The sequence below is a fragment of the Pyxicephalus adspersus genome, chromosome 8, assembly GCF_032062135.1.
Source record: "Pyxicephalus adspersus chromosome 8, UCB_Pads_2.0, whole genome shotgun sequence".
Taxonomy (NCBI): Eukaryota; Metazoa; Chordata; class Amphibia; order Anura; family Pyxicephalidae; genus Pyxicephalus; species Pyxicephalus adspersus.
Window position 1 is genome coordinate 2155564 of NC_092865.1, and position 21450 is coordinate 2177013.

The following is a 21450-nucleotide window of genomic DNA, read 5'->3' on the forward strand; positions in this document are numbered from 1 at the left end:
GAAGGGCTATTTATTTCTGCAATATCCCCCCCACTCCCAGCTCAGAGCACACCAATGCAGGATAGACAAGTGTCCTATTCTTGCATTGGGTAATGCCATTCATCAAACCTGGTGTAAGGAGGAGTAGTGCCACATTTTAAACTTTACCCCCAATCAGTTTTTACTTTTTATCGATTTGTGGATGCTTTATAAACAATGCAGAGCCATCACCATGAACATCTGCTTGGATTTGGCCTTTATAATCACAGGAATAATAAAGCTTTCCAGTAATGACCCAATCAGAACACAAGACACTGGGAAAAACAAATGCAGTTTTTTTTTTTTTATTTAAATACCACATATATTCAAATAATATTCAGACACAATAGCTGCACGCCACACAAGTTTATTGCTAAAATTAATGCTCTACGATGCCTTATAATTTAAAGGTTTAGAAAATAAAAAAATTCCGTTATTACAATACACAGGAGGTTCGATACTGCAAAGGCAGTACCTGCAGAAAGTAATGCACCTTTAGAAAAAAAAAAAAAAAAAAAAGTTGCAAAGCAATTTGTGTCGGTACCGGTTCCGATAACGGGGTCTCCACGCCATGACCATCAGATGAGATGGCAAGCTGAGCTTCTGTAATAAAAATAAATGTACAGATGTGTTTGAAAAAGGCATTTGGTCACCTGTTGTCCTTTGCTCTGGCTGCGAGGCATGCTGGGACTTTTAGTTCCTAAGCAAAAAAGAGCCACAAGTGGTCAAACACAGGGCTATGCTTACAGTTCTGCAAAAAGATAAAAAAAAAAATCCACCAATGAAAAAAGTCTAATCATGAAATATTTTGCCATTGAGCACCAGCGACACCCTGGGGACTAAAAGCACTAATCTTACACACGCGGCATTAGAAATATACTCTGTAAAGTAACTAACCGGTTTGCGTTTTTTTTAGGATAAGACATCAACCTAAAATAACGATTTCCCCCCCAACTTCTGGGTTTACCCCTACATTGGGTGTCAAGATTCTGTAGAAAACTAAAGCCCCCCCCCCCCCCCCCAAGCATGAAATACTGATACTCAAAGCTTATTTGTATTTTGTAACCATTCAGTGCATCAGTCGCTCATCAAATTGTTAGAAATAATGTAAGTAGTTTGGCCTGGTGTTCAAAGCTCATTTGTGAAGAATGAAATATCTTAATATTGATGCCCTGACCTCCCCCCTTCCCCCTTTTTTTTTTTTCTTTTTAATTCTGTATCAAATATTTTTGATTGTTTTCAGTAACAGACGTTTAGCTGTTAGACGAGAGGTAGACACTCGCTGGATCTTAGAAAAGCTTGAATCTTATACAACTCTTTGCACAGCCTCATAATAATCTGCAGTTTGTTTTATTAGCAGGAACGCATCCCCATTATCACACAAATTCCTGAAATGTCAAAAATCCGGCCCTCCAATGTACTATTTATCAAATTAAAGCCACGTCAGCAGGAAGGATTGGGTGGGGGAATTAAACCGCTCAACACCACAAGTCTCTGAAAAAAAGTTCAGAATGCCAAGATGATTTCCAAGGCTTCTTCAGAGGGCATAGAAGAGATCACTGGTAACACTGTTCCATGAATGGATAGTGAGCCTCTGCCAGCTCAAGAGCCAAAGAGTTTGACGCGGAGAGCCGGGACAATTCATCCAATCGGTTCTTTACCCAATCATGCTTTGCAAACAGGCGCCAAGCCTTGTAATTCAAAAGGTGGAAAGAGTCCAGTCACAGTAAAGATAAAAGGTCCCAACAGAACAGAGTTGGCCGAGGTTGTCAGCGCCTTCTTTTTGGAGGCGCCAAGCAGTGCAGGTTTACTCCATGATGGCACGGTACAATGCAGGCTCAATGTAGTCCTCTCTATATCTGGAGTTGATGACTCGCTGTCTTTTCACTTCTTGTTTGACTTCCTGCTCTGTGAAGATTTCTGTGAAGCGCATGTCAGATGCCACAGACTGCCGGGGGAAAAAAAACATGATATAAATGAAATGAGTTTTGTTTATTGGAAAGTGCAGGGATATGGGGTACAGAAAATAAACATTCACAGGGTGTACTGACAGGGAGTGACTGGGACATAATACAATAGTAATATAATTCACAGTCAATAACCGTCAACACTACTTGTAGCAATAGGCATTTGTTAGGGAGGGAGAAAGCTGGACGTCTGAAATGGCATAACCCAGACATTCAGGAATGGGGGGGGGGGGGCAACAAAAGTCCATGGGCTGATGAGTGGGTTATATTGGGCGGAGGTGCTGGGGGAAATAAATGAGTTTAAACAATTAAACTACCTCCTAACTGTGGCTGCACGTTTGGCCTTAGAAGTTCTTAAGATCAATACTCACCAGACGGGATTTTACTTTCTTTGGTAACTCTTCATCAAGAGTGTACACGTCATCTCTCTTTGCTGGCAGCTGGGAGCCATCCTCAAACTCCACCTAAAAAAATAAAATAAATAATGAATAATGACAGCGTGTAACCAATGAATCCGATTCCTAACTGCAAATATTTTATGCAGACAGGGCAGAGTATAAGCCAGCACCCTTAGAATAAGTGTCGTCACACTCCCTGCAGAGAGGAGAGAGGTCTGGTCTGATCACAACCCGTGCAATGGGTCCAATTCTGGTTGATAATCATTTCTAGACACCATCGTCAAAAGAACAGCAGACTCCATATGATTGATTGATTTCACTGAAGGACTACTTCCATGCAGCTTATACCTAGTTCCTCTGGGCCTGTAAAACACCCATCACCCTCACCATTCCAATGAGGCTGCCTTACAGTACGGCCCTACCAATGCATGATCTCTACCCTCTAATAATAATTAGGACAGCATGAAGCGGAGGACATAAGGACTATGAATATAATGTGTGTTCCCTCCGTATTCACAGTATTAAATGTTGTTTCAGGTGAAAATGGTAATCTATAAAAAGCCCACAAATCTGTTACAGAAGTACTCGCACACACTTACCTGATACATCTGAATAGAGTGCGATGCCACAAATTTTGCACCATACACAAGGCCATCAGTCCAGCGGACCTGAACAATATCCCCAGCAGCTGGAGGACCCAAATTAAGACAGTCACGGCTCTGTAAAATGAAAATAGAACATTAGAATTTGTTTGCATTCTTTAGTAACAAAAGAAGAAGAAAGCCAACATGAAAAGAGACGGACAGCTTCCAAGAGAAAAAGTGCCGACCAATCCAAACCTTAGAATAAACTATAGGAAGCAGCTTTTTCTGACATTCTCTGGAATTTACTGAACCCAACTTAAGACAAAAAGATGAACTGTGATATGAAAGTCTGCTCGGGAGGACTGGAAGATCTACACTCTTCCTCTCCTGATTCTCTGGAACAGAACAGATTGGCTGCAGGCTTTCACAACAGGACATTTGCTGCACACAGGCCCATAGATGTCAGATTGCATATCCCCCTACCCACCCAGCATGGAATTATTATCTTTATTATTATGTTGGCGCTAGACAAAGTCCATAGTCGTGTCATTGCCACAATGGTCATGCCTAGGGAAGAATAAAATCTTACCACAATGTCCTCTGGGTAGAGATTGTCACTGAAAGAGCCATCATCAAAATTGACCTCATAGAAGGTCTCCTTTGTCAGCTTGACCACCTCACTCTGGTAGTAGCGACCATTCTTGTGCTTGGCAATTACAGTCTGGCCCAATACAATGTCTCTGTTGGCGTCTTTGCCCTGTAAAAATAGGAAAAAAAAAAAAGTTGAGGCTTCAGGTTGTGTTCTACAGGGAGGAATATGTAGGCTACCATTCCTGGTGCAAAATGCTAGTTTACTGGTTGACTGGTAACAAGCCATAATGCAGAAAATATGAAAGTCAGGTATAAACCCTACCAGCTAAAAAAGACAAACACAAACTGAATGGAGAGGAGGATAAGATTCTGGGGTTTATGTCCTGGCTTCTATGCGAAGTACCAATAATCCTACATCTTCTAATCTCTTTACAATCGGTGGTGAAGAGCTTTAATAAATCCTCATTACCTCATTCAGGGAGGGTTTGTGTCTGGAGCAGGTTATGAACACGACAAAAGGCCAGTCATCCGGCTGCATCATCACACCAGCGGCCTGAGCACATGTGGCATGGAACGACGTGGGGCATCTGCCACGTGAGCACTGAACACAGCACCCTGCCACCCTCTTTCGTCTCTTCTTGCAAAAAGCGCATTTCTAGAGCAAAGATAGAAGAGGTCAGCGTTCTGCAAAAAATTCCTCACACCCCCTCCCTCAAAAGCCAGTGCAGCACCTACCAGTCGGAACCTCATCAGGGGGATTTTGCTGATATCTACGGGACGCCTCTCTGCAATGTTCACAAATTTTGCTTCAGCAACGGCCACAGCGCACATTACATGCACCCATCTGTCAGAGAGAATTCAGCATTAAAAATGCAATTATGCAGCACGATTGTACATTGCAATGCAATAAATGGTCTACAAACAGAGTTTATTATGAAGGCTTTGCACTTCCAGAATACATACCGGTTATCATTGGCCTTCTGTAATGCTCCACCTCTGAGAGAACACAAGCAGCAGTCCTATGAAGAGAAGAATGTAATTTAGGAAGGGATTGACAGAAAAAATAATCAGTGCAGTCTAATTGGAGGGTGGCACTGGCCAGCTTACCTGGGTGATGGCATCTTCTTCACAGCGAGAGCACATCCAGCCCTCCACAGCTTGGTCTTTGGGCACACCATAACAACCTGAAGAAAGGAAGAGGTCAGTACAATGTCTGACAAAATGACATTTGTGCAATACCTCATCAGATTGTCTGAAAAAAATAAAGATTTCTAGACATACAATTGAATGGTTTCCCTGCCTTAGAATAGCTGGCACTTACTTGCATGTACACAAACTCCACACTTTTTGCAGGAGATCAGCAGGCTGGTTCCATCGTCTTCCAGAAATGGAGCGGACAGGTTCAGCTCAGTGTTGCAACTTGTGGTTGTGAAGCACATCTCTGGTATCAGTGGCTTTGTTTTCAGCTGGAATGCTACAGGGGTCATATCGGTCTTGGTTTGTGCTTCACAGTCAGACTAAGAATAGGGAAAAGAAAAGACAAGTTGGAGATTTTATAATATATATTTCACACATTCCATGTGTAACACGGTAAAGTTAGTTTCTGAAAAGTCCACAATATATACAATGCAGGTAGTAAGATGATCTTGCATATACCCAAGTTAAAATTCTAAAAGTCCTCAATTAGGGCAAAGTGCTAGCCTAACTGGGAAGGATCTGCCATATATTATTCAAAGGATTGTCACTACTGTTATAACAATTTCATCTGCCCACCATCCAATTTCATTGCATGGACTTTGGTGCACAATGCCATGCAAGAGAAGCCTGTGATTTAGCTTTAGGCACTTTTGTTTGGGTTGCCAGAAGTCTAGAAGTAGATTGTGTACATCAATGACATTTGGTATGCTTCGTGCATCATGCAATAGCCAACCTTTGTTTCATGTCAGAGCTTGTTTATTTCCTGCAGCAACTTCCTGTCTACGATACTTATCAGAGATGGCATTTCTGTGGGCAGTTTCCTCATGAGAATAGTCGGCCATGCTGTGTAAAATGCATTGGCATTGCCACCTGTCCTCACTAAAGGAAGCCCTTGTGACAGGATGACAATGTGGGGGCCACAACTGGGAGCGGACCCATTTCCAAGAACTACCTGAATTAGGATGTTCATTGCAAGATCAACAGATGAAAACTGCAGATTAAAATAAAACTTTTATAATACGGTGGGAAAACATCTGAGATTTTAGTTAAATTCCACAACTGGCACTTACATTTTCCAGTTGATGTTCGGTAAGGCTGGTTTTCTTTAGCGCTGCAGCTTTTCCTTTTTTAGCATGTCTGCGCACAGCACCTGACTTCCCAGGCCTTGATCTCTGCTGTGCGTCGGAATCAGTGTCCGATGAGACAGCACTTTCTGGGGCGCTGTCCTGCAATGAAGAGGAGCTGCCAGCACTAGAAGATGGGCTGGCCGGATTGGAGAATGTGGTGTAACTGTCTGTCATTCCAAAGTTTTCCACATTTTTCAGAGTTTCATATTGTTGTCCAGAAGACCCTGAAATGGCCAATATACAGAAATTAGAATGAAAGAACGCAGATAATTTGCATCATATTCTGCATATGGAAAAATGTCAAGATTATGTAGAATTCAGATGCTTTGACAATTCTGATTTTTCAGCCAGTGACATACCCGGTTCTGTGTCCTCCAGGCTGCACTTCTCCTCTTTGACTTCATTCACCTTACAGGTCTCCATATCACACTGCACATCCTTGAAGTCCTCATCCTGGCTTAGCTCCTTTGGGACCTCCAAACACACTCTGTGCCTTTTGGTTCCAATGCGGTGTTTGGTCACACTAATAAAGGAGAATGGGGTTAACTACATTACAAAAGCAGCACAATGGACCATTTACCACTTGACCGTTAATATACCGTAAACAAAGAAGCTTAAACCACCACCGACCTTTTCTTTTGATCGGATTCATTTTGTTCATCAACAAATTCCGCTGCCTCCGGAGTGGGCATAGTGTGGTCAATGGCTGTGACGTCTTTTCCAGATTTCCAGAGTTTATAACGCTCAGGCTGGAACTTGCGCACAAAAACATCCATTGAGATCTTCACCATGTCCTTTCTGCAGGAACACTGCAAACACAATATTGGGGTAAGCATGGGAGTTGAAGAGGTTTATTCAAAAAAAGTTTAGTCCACATCAGTGCATTAAAGTAAGTGTCTCTCTAACTCACTCCTTCTGTATAGTTCGGCTTTAACTTTATATTATTGTAATATTGAGCCCTTCTCTGGACTATACATCTCTAGGACACTTTCAGACAACTTATATGTCAGATCTCCAGAACTAACAGGGATTTGACTCACCAATTAACATTGCAGTGAGACATGAATTCTAAGGCCTAAGGAACCAAACCTCACGTTAAGCAATGAGCACACCTCAACCTGCCCTTTAGTTGGTTCATGCATATCAGCCATCTATTGATTTCATCTCTATGTAGACACATTGCTAGTGAATGTCATTTAAATTGGCATCTTTAAATGACCAGACACCTATGTGACCTTTAGCTGCGAGTCTGTAGATGGAACATTTGGTCTTTGGACTTTAAATAACTAGCCTTGTTATGAGTCAAAGAAAAGTTTTCAGGTCAAGTTTAAAAGGATAACTGTACATTTTGTATAATTTAAGGCATGCGGGGAAACCCCAATTATTAAATATGCAGCCTTTGGTCTTGTTCATGCATCTACACTGCTGATCTCTGCCTGGAGCCACACACAACCTTATGTTTAACCACAGAAAAAAACAAACCTCCGCTTACCAAAACAGCTTGTTTCCCATACTCAATCCATCTTAATGTAGCAAAGTTGGTGGACTCAGCACAGTTGAAGCCATGGTTGAATCCAGCATGGTATCCATATGGGAAAGTGACCATGAACTCGCCAGCCTCCTGAGTGATCTGGAAGGATAAGATAACATTAGGACATTGGTAAAGTAGAACGCTCACTGCTTTGAAAGGTCCAATGTATATTAAAGATTGACTATATGTGCCCTCAACCCTTACCTTATCAAAGGGGATGCCATACTTCTTCAGGATGAAGGGTGAGATGACTGTCATCTTGTGACGAAGGAAAGCTTCACAGCTCTGAGCACTGCCAGGGAAGAATCCTGTGCAACAAATAGGAAAACAGCCATTAGACATGAAAGAGTACCGGTCTAATATAGTTTATATCTTTATTAGTAGGAAGACAAGGATTCCAGCTTCCGAAGGTGGATTCAGTTAATTAACCCCATCGCCCTCCCCTCAGACCAGTCCATAAGACTCACCCTTTGCCAATCTCTCCAATCGCTTGCCATGTTCTGGAGGAATTGTGTACCTAAAACACAAAAATGATATTTAAAAAAAAAAAATAAAAAAAAAAAAAAAAAAGATACTGAAACATTTTATAATCTGAAGATTAGCTATGAGACAACATACAGGCTTAGTTATGCTCACCATGATTTGGGTTCCCCAAAGTGCAGGTAGTTGATACTGTACAGATCCATATCTTCAGTGTGCCAGGCAAAGGAGGTCTTCCACATACCAAAATACAGGTATGGGGTGTTCACACCCTCTATGGTGATACCGCTCTCCCTCTCCACCACATCCAGGATGGTGTTGAGGTGGCCAATGTTCCACTCCTCCACATGCTGAGAAACAGAGAAACAAAACGTAAGGCACAGAATGCAGACTACAGGATATCATATTAGAATGAGAGTTATCTAACCACCATTCTAAACTGCTACAAATCAGAATTTACACAGCCCACACAAAGACGATTCATCTTTCATTACTCCACCAGCCAATAAAAATTCTGACTCAGAAGGTGTCAGCACCCAGACATCACATCAGACCACTTTGTCAGATTTTATAAATTCCTCCTGCGGTTTTTATTTTTACCTTATCATAGAGGGTCCCGTTAACATCAGCACCATAAATCGGAGCGTTGAATGTCAGATTTTTCCAATATTTACGTTCCAAGTCTTCAAAGTCATGGTAGCGAGGAGTACAATACCTGTGCAAGGGGAAGAAATAATAAATGTAAAATCTATAAAGATTTGTATATCATGCAAAATACAAAGGCCTGAAAAGCAGCTGAGCAATGTGGTAGCTGGATGAGTTTTTTTTCCCCATTCAGGCTCCAACCCCTCCATTTATTATTCCCAGGAAATCTTGCAAACACTGTCTGTCCTAGAGCGACAATCACCATAGGTTAGCAATGAGGGTGCAGAGTTATGATGCCAGGACAGAACTGTAAAGCACCTGCTTTCCATAACTGAGATGGGGTTTTGTCGGCATTCCAATGTAACTGATAGCAGTACAGCACAGGAATTTATCTGCTCAGACCATACATAAATGTTATTTACCAGGGAGCAAATAAGAAGCTCATTATCAGGGTTTACATACAAGCCATACCAGAGTACAAATATGCACCATGCTGCCAGTGAAGGAGGTGAACCACAGACAGAATGTACCCGTTTTGAATATTGGCACCATTCAAAGTAACCGCATCCCTCAGTGTACAAAAATTACAAACAAACAAAACCAAATGCAAAGCAGGAAACCCAACATCTGCCAATACAACACAATAGGAAATGTAAAGTTTGTACATTTTTGTCACGTTTATTATTGGATATCTTAATATTTATAACATCAGTGGGAGCTTAATAAATGACTTTGCCCCGATGATCCAGCTTAAGCCATGTATTGTGAGGGTCAGCAAAGCTAAAGGCAGGGCCGGTGTCATGTATAAGACATTTCCATAAGACATTTCCATACATGAAGGACACTGCAATAAACTACTGTATTCCGGTAACACCTGCAGTGACAGCACGCTGGATATAAAAATCCTTTTTTCATGTCACACATATGAAGGCCAGCAAGTGACATCACGAGGCAGGGACACATTCACATATGCTGGACACTTACTTGTCACTGTTTGCTATACGTCTGAATTCTTTGACAGTCATTGGTTTCTTCTGAATATTGTACTGTGTGAACAGTCCGGACTGACCGGTCACCACTTGCTGAATGGGCGCGGGAATCACTAGATCATCCAGGTCATCGTAACAGGCACGAGGTTTCCATTCTTTGGGAGGAACCACCTGCAGGGCAAAGATCAGATTTATTCAGAAAGTGATGAACTATTAAAAAGAATAAGGACAGACGTCACCTGGTGCGGCCAAGGCCGTTACCCCGAAGATCTACAACAGAAATGTCACCATAGAGTGACCTTACACTGTATTAAGGATAGGACTAGTGAAAGTGAGTTATTGAAGCATGGTGTACAGCTATGGAGTCTTATGAAAGGTAGAGAAACCTATGAGGCACCACCCAGCACTTTTCAGTAACCATCCGGCTGTTTTTGGGTGGTTACTGATGAGTTTGGTCACAATACCGGGGCCACCACCCGGCTACAGCTACTTCCCACCCAACTTAAAATATTATCTGGGTTGAGCACTGCAGTACTGAGATTTCTCCAGCTCTGGCACAGAGCACAGCCTCACAGACCTGATTTTCCCCAAATTACCTTTGCCAGTCCGGCCCGGTGCGCTCCCTGAGACTCTATATATGCTATATAGCGCTTGAAGTTCTTGAATTCTTCCATGGTGGGGTAGAAGGTCATGATCCTCGAGCTGGGGTTGGGGTTTTCGTTTTCTCCCGCCATCCTGAGGTCTTACACCCAGATGGGGTGCTCACTATCTGAGGAGCTGCAGACAGAAACAAAAAGCAATAAATACAATGATTTTAAAGTCAGTATAAATCTATGAGAGATAAAAATCAGCCTGCATAGAATGTGCACCCCCCACACATCTGTCCAATCACCAGAAACATTGGCTGCAATCCCAACCAATACACAGCACACCCCAAGCACCCCTAGTGACCGATCCCCCTCCCCCAAATACACAGCACACCCCAAGCACCCCTAGTGACCGATCCAGCAATCCCGGGATTGGGCTTGTCTCTGTGAGACAATGTCCCCGTTAGGGGTCACCGAGACGGTCGTGTTGTGTAGCCGCTGTTCGCTCTGCTATATCCCAATAATCCAGCTGTCCGTTCACCGCTTCCTTCAACGCCGCCTTTCGTTTTCTGGCCCCTGCGTCTGCGCACTGCATCTCAAATAGACGACCAATAGAAAGGCAGCGCCAAGCGACCAGTCAGGGCTCAGTCTCCGCCTCTTCCCCCGCCCCTGCTCACGCCTCGCATCTCGGGCCGAGTCCTGATTAGCCAAAATGTCCAGAATATCAATTTAGGGGCGTGTTCAGTGCCTCTTTCAGCCAATAGGATGCCCGGGGTGTGGTGGCGAGAGGTTGTGCTGTGTGTTATTGTGTGACACATCGGGGCCTCGTCCGATACAATGCAACAATAATTCCGATAGAGATCCAATAATCTGATAGAAATCCAATAATCTGATAGAAATCCAATGTAACAATAATTCTAATATAGATCCAATGTCATCCAATAATCTGACAGAGATCCAATGTGATCCAATCATATATCTGATAGAGATCCATTGTGATCCAATAATCTGATAGAGAACCAATGTAATGATCTGATAGGGATCCAATGTAATGATCTGATAGGGATTCAATCTGATCCAATGCAACAATAATTCCGATAGAGATCCAATGTTATCCAATAATCTGATATAGACCCAATGTGAACCAATCATATATCTGATAGAGATCCATTGTGATCCTATAGAATAATAATTCCGATAATGTTCCAATGTAATCATATATCTGATATAGATAACAATGTATTCCAATGTAACAATAATTCCCAATGTGATCCAATCCTATATCTGATATAGATCCAGTGTGATCCAATGTAATGATCTAATAGAGATTACAATGCGATCCAATTTAATGATCATTTCATCATAGACCTCAATGTAATAATAGTTCTGATATAAATCCAATGTATTCCACTGTAATAACCTGATATATGTCCCAATGTGATCCAATCTAATCATATCTCTAATATAGATCCCAATGTGATCCAATCTAATCACATCTCTAATATAGATCCCAATGTGATCCAATATAATCATATATCTGATAGAGATAACAATGTATTCCAATATCATAATATTTCCACTATAGATCCAATATGATCCAATCTAATCATATATCTGATTTAGATTCCAATGTGATCCAATGTAACCATTATTCTGGAGGAGATCCCACAGTAATACACGGTAATATTATTTCTAGAGATCTTGTTGTAACACAATACACGGTGTTTATAAATCTTTTACCATGGGGAATCCTTGGAATAAACGTTTCAGCCGTGTTGGATCTTCAATCATTCCCAGCCAAATGGACGTTACAGCAAAGTTTGGGACATTTAGGATTGTCATGATGTGCGGCCTTTATTTGTGCGGAGTTTTTATTATCTTATGAAGTCATCCCACCACAGAGCTTTATATTCTGCCACAAATAGCCAGAGTGTTTCCTGGGACAAATCAGAATAATCGCGGAATCCCGATAATATACCGAGCCTTACAGGAAAATCACAGATTGGTAAAATGGCCAAACTATGACATGGGAACTAGAGCTGGAAGTATCTTATTTCGGGGGACATTGGATGAGAGATTTAAGATCTGCAAGATAAAGGATCTGCAAGATAAAGGATCTGCGAGCTATAAGATCTGCAAGATATAGGATCTGCGATATTTAGGATGTGCCAGCTATAAGATCTGTGGGATATAGGATCTGCGAGATATAGGATCTGCAAGTTATAGGATCTGCAAGCTATAAGATCTGCGAGATATAGGATCTGCAAGCTATAAGATCTGCAAGATATAGGATCTGCGATATATAGGATCTGTGAGCTATAGGATCTGTGAGCTCTAGGATCTGCGAAATATAGGATCTGTGAGCTATAAGATCTGCGACCTTTAGGATCTGCCAGATATAAGATCTGCAAGCTATAGGATCTGCTATCTATAGGATCTATGAGCTAAAAGATCTGCGAGTTATATGATCTGCAAGATATAGGATCTGCGAGATATAGGATCTGCCAGATATAAGATCTGCAAACTATATGATCTGTGAGATATAAGATCTGCGAGTTATATGATCTGTGAGCTATAGGATCTGCAAAATATAAGATCTGCAAGTTATATGATCTGTGAGATTTAAGATCTGCGAGTTATATGATCTTCCAGATATAAGATCTGCGAACTATAGGATCTGCTAGATATAGGATCTGTGAGCTATAGGATCTACAAGCTAAAAGATCTGTGAGTTATATGATCTGTGGGATATAGGATCTGCTAGATATAGGATCTGCTGAGTATAGGATCTGCGAGCTAAAGGATCTGCATGGAAATCTAAAAATAAGTTTTGGCTGAGCTGACTGCTATGATTGTTAAACCCGTCCTCGGCTCTGCTTCCTTTAGGTATTGCAGCATGTAGGCCCATTGTTACCCCTTGGTGCCACCAGCCAGGTCACTTACACTGACCTGAGAGGGGCAAACTGCTCATTGCCCCAGGAACACCCAGCGCCCCCTGGAGGAATCCTGGTAGGGAAACTCTGCTCTAGTCAGTGTGAAGAATACCTTTAGTTATCCAAATGTGCACAAATCAAATTCACATTTTCCTATTTCACCTGGATGGTTGGATGAATACAGTGAATAGTCAATATATTGTGTAAGCAGTCACAGTTGGCCCTGATTATTATTTATTTTTATCACAGGGAACGTATGGATTTTGTAGAGTATAGCCAGGAACAATGTAACTGATAGGAGAGCGGCACGTTATCAGCTTACAAGAATTCATGGCAGGATCAACAGATGTTTTTTGCTCTCATTGAACAGATATTATAAAAAAACTTTGCAATATAAAACACACCAAAACTGAGGGAATAAGAAAGGTTTATTGTTGGGGTTTACATACAGCTCCCTGCCATATACTGAGATGTTATTTGTAGGGGTGCTGATCACGTAGCTAGGGGTTCCCTCAGCAATTTGCTGATCTTTTTGGCTATCTGTAAGGGTGACATTCTTCCCACTGGTCAGCAATGTAAGAGGAATTATTCCTACTGACCCCCACACTAATATACTGTGAGCTGTGGACATAGGAATTATAGCCGGGGTTCCCTGAAGACCTGAAAGTTATTTTCAGGGTTCCCCTATAGTAAAATAGTCCGGAAACCCTGCTATAGAGGAAGGGATCAGCTATCCTTTGTGCAGCCCACATTGAATTTAATTACATTCTCAATATACATTCCTTCTTTGGGAAGTGATCCCTATTTAATGTACAGCGCCGTGTCTTATGTTGGTGCTATATAAATCCTGTATAATAATAATTGGCCGCTCCTTCCACATACAGCTCCATTTTCATTGCCTATGATGGAGTTCACAGAGCAGCCTTACAATGGGGATTATTCTATTATTGGGCTCTATATGTCATCCATGTTGGGATCACTTCTCTCATCCTCCTCCGCTGCAATATTCTCTTTGAACTCTCCTCCTGGATAATCCCCGGACTCCTTCGCTGGATTCCCTTTTCTGTCTTCTCATGTAAATGAAATGATTTCTCTATATCGTCTCGCCTTGTTAGACATCAGACGCTAACATTCACCCCATTTAAACTGCTCCTATCAATCAGATTCACTCACCTGACACTTCTGGTGACTCCAGCTGAAGATCTAAACCCAAACACTAAAATCTCATATAATATGTCATTATTATTTAATCTTCAAATATTAATAAATTAATACTCGGTGATCCTGCCATCGGGGTTTATTCTGAGGCGTTTCTGTGATGGGGTGACAACTCTCTCCTATTGTGCTTTAGTGTTGTCACCGTGTCACATGTTCTCCTTGTACAGACTTCACAGTTCTCAGAGAAAGCTGGTCCAGAGCAATGATGTGCAGCGTATGGACAGGAGGAGGCTGCAGGCAATCAGCAGCACAGAGATGGGAAAAGGATGAAAAAAGGGATTCCCAGCAATCACACCAATTCAGGATCAATGAATCTGGTTCATTAAAGCTCTCAAAGCCTAGAGAGGATACATTGTCATCAGTGTACCTGGGTGATCCAGAAAACCTGGAATGGGGTTCTTCAAAGTCATTTTCTATTTGCTAGCCCATCCATTCCAGGTTTGCTGGATCACAAGTAGGTGGCAATGTCTTGGGCAGAGAAGGATGTTGTGGGGGGAGCATGAAAATGAAAATCCTTCCATGATCGCTGTTGTTCAGTTTGTCTTTTCTTTCTTAAAGCGGAACAAAACCGAAAACCAACAAATTACATTTACCTTTAATCCCGCAGGTCCCTCCATGGCGCTGGTCCTTCCCGCAATCCGATCCCGCGTCGTCCTGGAATTCCTAAATGCCAAGGAAGTGCCGCCATCTTCATTCTTCACTTCCGCATTTTTCCTTGGTCTTCTTTCCTTGGTATTCGGGGTTTGAATGGATTGCAATAGCTAAAGGTTCTATCACCAAGCCAAAAAGCAGTGGGGAGAGGGGACAGCCATGCTATTTGCTTCTTTTGATACTTTAGGTGATCTCTAACCTTTCATGGTGATTGGTGCTGAGGAAGTAGAATAAATATTGAGGAAGAAAGGGCCAAAGTCCATAATGCCCAAATGGGAAATAAGACATTCCCATAATAGATTGTCAAAGGCTTTTAGTAAGAGGAGCATCAGGGAGCTGCCTTACCCCAATCAGATTGAAGAATTGGGAAATTGGGATGGATAATGTATGAAAGAGATAAAGAAGATGGGATAAAGCCGGGATAAAGCCGGGATAAAGCCAAACCATGACAGTGGGGAGATCAGCCGGCCAAAGGAGGGAAGTCGGCCAGATATTGGGATTGCTGGCTAGATGTTCATTTACTGCCTAGGCAGGGAAGCGATTGAGTGTTCCAATGGAAGACAAGATATTGAGGAAGAAAGGGCCAAACACCATAATACCCAAATAGAAAAAGTTCTGAACGCTACCTTTCCCAATCAGATTGAAGAATTGAGTTGTATAGATTGCTCAGGATCTAAATTATAGCATAGGGAACCTTTTTATTCTTGATATATATAAAGCCATGGGAGGAATTAAGACAGGTTGCTAATATCTTGCTCATTAATTGGGCGATAATTAGCTAGATTAGTAGAATCTTTGCTTGGTTTGGGGATTACACTAATCAGGGCTTCATTAACGGTATAGACTTAGGTTTAAAGTCCAGACTTCTAGTATACAGCAGCAGTTTACTTCTTTCTAAAAGCAACAGAACTGCATACACAGCTGAATTAAAAAAAGGGCAGTGAAGCTGGGTGATCCAGCAAACCTGGAATGGATTTCCTAAAAGTCATTTGCTATTTGTTAGCCCCCCTAGCGGTAATCCCGAGTCACACTCGGGGTCGCTTTAACCTAAAAAAATCCCACTTACCTTGCTCTGTTGTCGTCCTGTTGAAATTTTCATATAATATATATATAATTATAAGTTATGCCTAAGAATTATACCCTACAATGTAAAATAAATTTCCATGCAAAAAAAAAAATGTACCGCTTTTTGCATGGAAATTTAGACGGAATTAGAAAGCTAGGGGAGCAAAAGTTTTCAATCCTGGACCAGATGCCTTCCAGATTTTCTGGATCACCCAGCTTCACTGCAGAAAATGTATACTCTCCAGCCTTGGAGAGCTTTAATAAATCAGCCCAATGTCTGGGAGTGAACAACCTTCATAGACTTGAATGGGAATGCTTTCCGCAAGTATTGCATGGATTTGCAAAGCAGTTACAATGTGAATGAAATACAGCGGATGAGCCCATGATACTATATATAATATAAATATTTACTGGAGCATTTTAATAAATGTTTGTCAGTATCTTCTCACCATTCCCAGGTAGATAACGCTTGGAACTGAGCACCTGGGAGCAGTGTAAGTTGGACGTCATTCCATTGCAGTAGTAAGATGAATATTCTTTGTAACAAATATTCGCTCCCATGTACTAGAAATGGATCTCAGTGTTCCAGGTTCTGTAGCTGCCCCAGTTCAGGTTTTGCAGATCTCCTGACAGATGCACAGGTGAGCTCATCAGTAGATTTCTGTCTGTTAGAAGATGCAGAAAAACTCCTCCAGCAGAAAGTAATGTCAGCCTGAACCCTGCACTGCCCAGCTGAATACGGTTAGTGAGTGCTAGAATTATATAAAGTCACATCAGTGGAAGTATTCATTTCATGGCAGGAATCTGAGCCAAATCTTTTTTCTGTTACCCACAGGTTTTGCATTTTCATTCTGCCCTGAATCCACTTGAACTCTATACCCAACATTTGTGGTTTGGGCTGAGACCAGAAACCGGTCAGCTCATCTCATTAGAGAAATATATTATTACTCAGGATTTGCATGTAATAATTATCTCTCCATGTGGGAGGAAACCAGAGTACCCGGAGGAAAACCAGACAGGGAGAACCTGCAAACTCCATGCAGATAGTGTCCTGGCCGAGATTCCAACCTGGGACCCAGCCCTGCAAATGCCGGAGTGCTAACCACTGAGCCACCGTGCTGCGTATTAGTAACATTCATATTTAATTCCAATACAAATGAGTAATTGATGAATTCTCCTTCCCATACTCTGTGTATATCTGTAATGTCAGCCTGCCGCAGGGTCATCATACAGAGCTTCTTATGTTCAGATTTCAGGCACTGAGGGTAATGGGTGTCCAAATTGGAGATATGTGATGGACATGTAACTGCTAGAAGTCATTATGGAATGGGTGATCTCTCTGCTCATAGAAAACAAGAACCCCCTGCAGGGAGGAAAATGCCAGGAAATCCCAGGAGAGGAACTTTTCTGTGCACATGCCTGCTCAGTTCTCATCACTGATATAATGTGCGCTATTCTAAAAGAGGAACTTTGCTAGTTTCTAATGGAGGGGCTGCTTGGATTTCTAAGAAGCAGCATTTCCAAATTTGTCTTTAAATGATACTGAACTGCCGAGCGCTCCCCGTCCCCATTAACTGCGCTGCAACCTCACCGCCAATCTGAATATAAATATAAAAAACTCCACAACTGCATAGAAATTGCCCCAAATGTATTTCTTCTTCTTTGTGATTGTCAGAATGTGACACCTCGCCTGCAATGAGATGGAACTCCCTGTCCGTGCAGCTTTCCTAGAATTCTGAGATTTTACCGGGTGGTTATAATGAGCACCAACCCTCCATTTCTGGAAAGGACGCTTTCAAACAAATCCTTATTGCTTCAGAATAGAAAAGGAAGCCGTGTCAAATTTACAAATCCTTTGCAATATCTATAGATCAGCCAGAGCTGTGTTCTGTATATATTAGCTGATGTTCTATGCCATAGCTATATGTTATTATAACAAACAGGATTTATATAGCGCCAACATATTAGGCCAGGTACACAAATTATAGCACAGATTTGCTGCGATGGCTCCTGCAAGGCGATTTGTGTGATCCCCTCCTGCTGTGCAGGAACAAATCCTGGGCCAGAGATTACCAAGAAATAAGTACAGCAGCCTGCTTGTGTCCGGGTTGTTGTAGCTGACTGCAATACAAACAGACAAATATTACTCCTCCTTTATTTATCCGAGCCGGAGGCTGCAGACATTGCTGTGCTTGCTCTGTGATCCCGCCATATAATGATAACAAGGCTGTGTATGGGGTTCACACTGACAGAGGTTACATCAAAAGAAACTTTTCACAGATTTGTTCTTTAATTGGGTTAATTTACTAAAGCAGGCATGTCCAAATTTCAGATTTCCACCGGCCCGCAGCCTTTGTCATGAAATCAATATTATGCGGCCCGCCAGCACTGTTGGCCACAGTATAAAATACACGCGTACAGAAAAGTTATTTTATATTTCATTAGTTGATCAACCGCCTTGCAATTATCGGCACGCTACTGTGCAGGATGGGAGTCCCCATGTGTGCACAGGGAATCCCCTATGTCATTATAGTGGGCGTGTCCTGTGCGGGACCTGGACCACGCCCACTCTGATTCCCGCACTGACGCCGGACTCCATGCACAAGGAGGTCACCCTGGTGGGCGCCTACACTAACCCTGTGCTGAATGGTCGGCCCCCATACAGTTTGGACATCCCTGTACTAAAGGAATAGAAGATGTTCACAAAGTGTTTCACAAATTGTATCACCATGCAAAGGATATTTTATATAACTTAGAATTAAAAAAAATCTCTCCTGACTGCAGCCAATTATGTGCAAGAAATATAAACAGGAACAGAGAATATTAAACTGGTGGAGGTATAATAGACGTAGGCCTTGGATAGAGCCAACCCCAGGGATAATCAAAATGAGAAAATAGGACGGAAAGTAGGGTTTTTAGGCAAATAATTTCAGTTGTATTCATGATAAAATCTCATTATACATTTCACAAATTAAAGCAGTTTGGTATGACCTAAGACTTGGGTCCTGGTCATTACCAGTTTGTCCCCATAAGGGCACTGGACATTTACCTTCTAACCAGAATATACAAATGTTTGGTAATTATGTCGTATACGTAAGTCGATTACCCGACGCGTTTCGCCAGGTCTGGGCTTCCTCGGGTATTATACCTATAATGAGAATGCTATATTGAGTTGCTAATGTGGTAGTCTATAGGGTTAAATACTGGGTTTTTAATATTCTTTTATTATTAATAATAATAATAAGCAAGATTTATATAGCGCCAACATATTATGCAGCGCTGTACATTAAATAGCTTTTATTAAAGTATTGTAGCATAATGGGGGAAAAAGAGAAAGGAAATAATCACAATTCCTTAGCAGGGAATTGAGTATGGTTTTGGACCAAACAGTACCAGGCTGGTGTTTTATGATGGAAAGTTTTCAATCCCATGAGTAAGGAGCATAGAGCGACCAACCTTGGGGGTGACCTGTGGTGAGGTAGGTGAAACTGAAATGTATTTATTTTATTTAGGTATTGCTATTCCTTACATCAGAGTTTCCCAACCTTTTCACATGGAGGAACCCTGGAAATAACTTCCAGCTCTTCAGGGAACCCCGGCTATACTTATCATATCTACAGCTCACAGTATATTAGTGTGGTGGCCAGTGGGAAGAATGTCACCCTTACAGATAGCCAAACAGATCATTGGGGTGTTACTGTTAGAATAATGTCTCGTCTGAGCGGTCAATGCTTCAGCAATCATTTTCCCACAATATGTAAGCACAATATAATGGTGTCTGACATCACTGTGCTTGGTTCTTGCATTATCCTTCTCCCTGGTAGCATTGTCCTCATATAAGACCGTAGGCTGGGGTTCCGGTAGTCCAAAATCCTTGAGTGACCGCTGTAACCAAACGACTTCTGGACTGGCATAGACAGCAGAGATATATTCAGCTTCTGTAGAAGACAAAGCCACGACTTCTGGACCAGGATATTGGACGGGTTCCTAGTTTGAATAAATAACCCTTTGTAGATTTTTGTATGTCGTGGTCACTCGCCCAATCAGAGTCCACATATCCTGCGAGTTTCAGGTCACCATTTGCTGACAACTTCAAACTTAAATTTTTTGTGTGTTTGAGATCTCCCATAAGCCTTTTGATTGGATTCCGGTCCCATTGACAGGCACTCGCCTGTATAGTGACATGGCTGATGCAATATCTGGACGTGTAGCCGCCGCTGCTTGTCTGTACCGGCCATTGGATGGCAGAGATCTTCACCTTCCAATATTGGATAAGCGGTATCCATGGTGTGCTTGTTCCTTTGGCCTCCGTCGTGTGGAACTGTTGAAGCAATTTTTGTACGCTGATTTAACAGAAATCCGCCGTCCTTTTCACGCTGTACGGTAATTCCCGGATAATATGTCACTTCACCAAGGTCTCTGGTCTCAAAATGTTGATTGAGCATTGCAGCCAACAATCTCTTCATTCCTTTTGTGAGTAATAATGAAATCATTCACATAGACTAACAGATTCATCCATTCACCATGTATGTGTGTAGAGTATAGGCATGGGTCTGCTTTGCTTCTTGTAAATCTTTCATCTAGGGCCAGGGGCCAGCAAACTTGTATGGCCACCAGGGAATGCCCCCGAAGTGACATCCCTCTCCTCCGTATGCATTGCAGAGCAACCTTCAGGGAGCGTTTCTTTATTATTATTATTATTATTATTACACAGTATTTATATAGCGCCATCATATTATGCAGCGCTGTACAAAGTCCATAGTCATGTCCCTATTTACCGCAGCAGTGGACAGCGCAGTCAACAGCTACGAAAAATAGGGGGAGCCACAGCAAGGAGGAGGCACCGGGGCTCTGATGGTTCCTAACGCCCCCCGGCCGATCCGCTGGCCATCATTAGGCAGGAACAAATTACTGGCTAGGCCGTATCTGGCTGACCCCTGATTTAGAAGAAGTTGGTTCATTTAAGTTGGGTAACTTGGCTAAGTTCCATGCTCGAGCTGCTTGCTTAAGTCCATATTGAGATTTTTGCAGTTTGCAAGCTAGATGTTCTTCTCCTCTTTTTACAAATCCTGTATCATGTAAATGTTTTCTATATCACCATTAGGAAAAGCTGTCATGATATCACAATGTTTCACCTTCATTCTGTACGGCTGCCATTGTCATTAGTGTTCTGAAAGTTCTTTGTTTAGTGATTGGAGTAGAAGTAGCGTCATAGTCCGCACCAATTTTTCTGAGTATCCTTTTGCTACTAACCTTGCCTTGTATCTAAGGACGTGTCCTTCTGAGTTACATTTTGCTTTGAAATCCCATTTACATCCTATGATACATTGACCTTGTGGTAGCTCTGACAATGTCTGGAGTTCATCATATCTCTTCATCCACAGATCTAATCCACATTTACTTCTCATGTGTCGGTAGTTTCTGCATATCTTCCCATGGTTCAGCCTGAATAGCTATGCGAGCAATAGA

At 42.0% G+C, this 21450-nt stretch overlaps 2 protein-coding genes across 2 annotated transcripts; both read right to left on the reverse strand.

Annotated features, from left to right (window-relative positions):
- Positions 1-307: 307 nt before the first annotated feature.
- Positions 308-5078, reverse strand: LOC140336318 (lysine-specific demethylase 4A-like). The gene is made up of 9 exons (XM_072419311.1): positions 4880-5078; positions 4666-4742; positions 4522-4577; positions 4294-4402; positions 4028-4213; positions 3557-3724; positions 2983-3102; positions 2357-2449; positions 308-1966 (listed from the first exon to the last, which is right to left on the reverse strand). Exons 1-9 carry the CDS (start codon positions 5043-5045, stop codon positions 1826-1828), a joined length of 1116 nt encoding a protein of 371 aa, XP_072275412.1. The 5' UTR covers positions 5046-5078; the 3' UTR covers positions 308-1825.
- Positions 5079-5786: 708 nt separating this feature from the next.
- Positions 5787-10328, reverse strand: LOC140336316 (lysine-specific demethylase 4A-like). Its single transcript, XM_072419310.1, has 10 exons — positions 10124-10328; positions 9523-9698; positions 8494-8608; positions 8050-8243; positions 7881-7930; positions 7618-7721; positions 7375-7512; positions 6513-6691; positions 6242-6405; positions 5787-6106 (listed from the first exon to the last, which is right to left on the reverse strand). The coding sequence occupies exons 1-10, from the start codon at positions 10259-10261 to the stop codon at positions 5802-5804; spliced, it is 1563 nt and encodes a 520-aa protein (XP_072275411.1). The 5' UTR covers positions 10262-10328; the 3' UTR covers positions 5787-5801.
- Positions 10329-21450: the final 11122 nt, after the last annotated feature.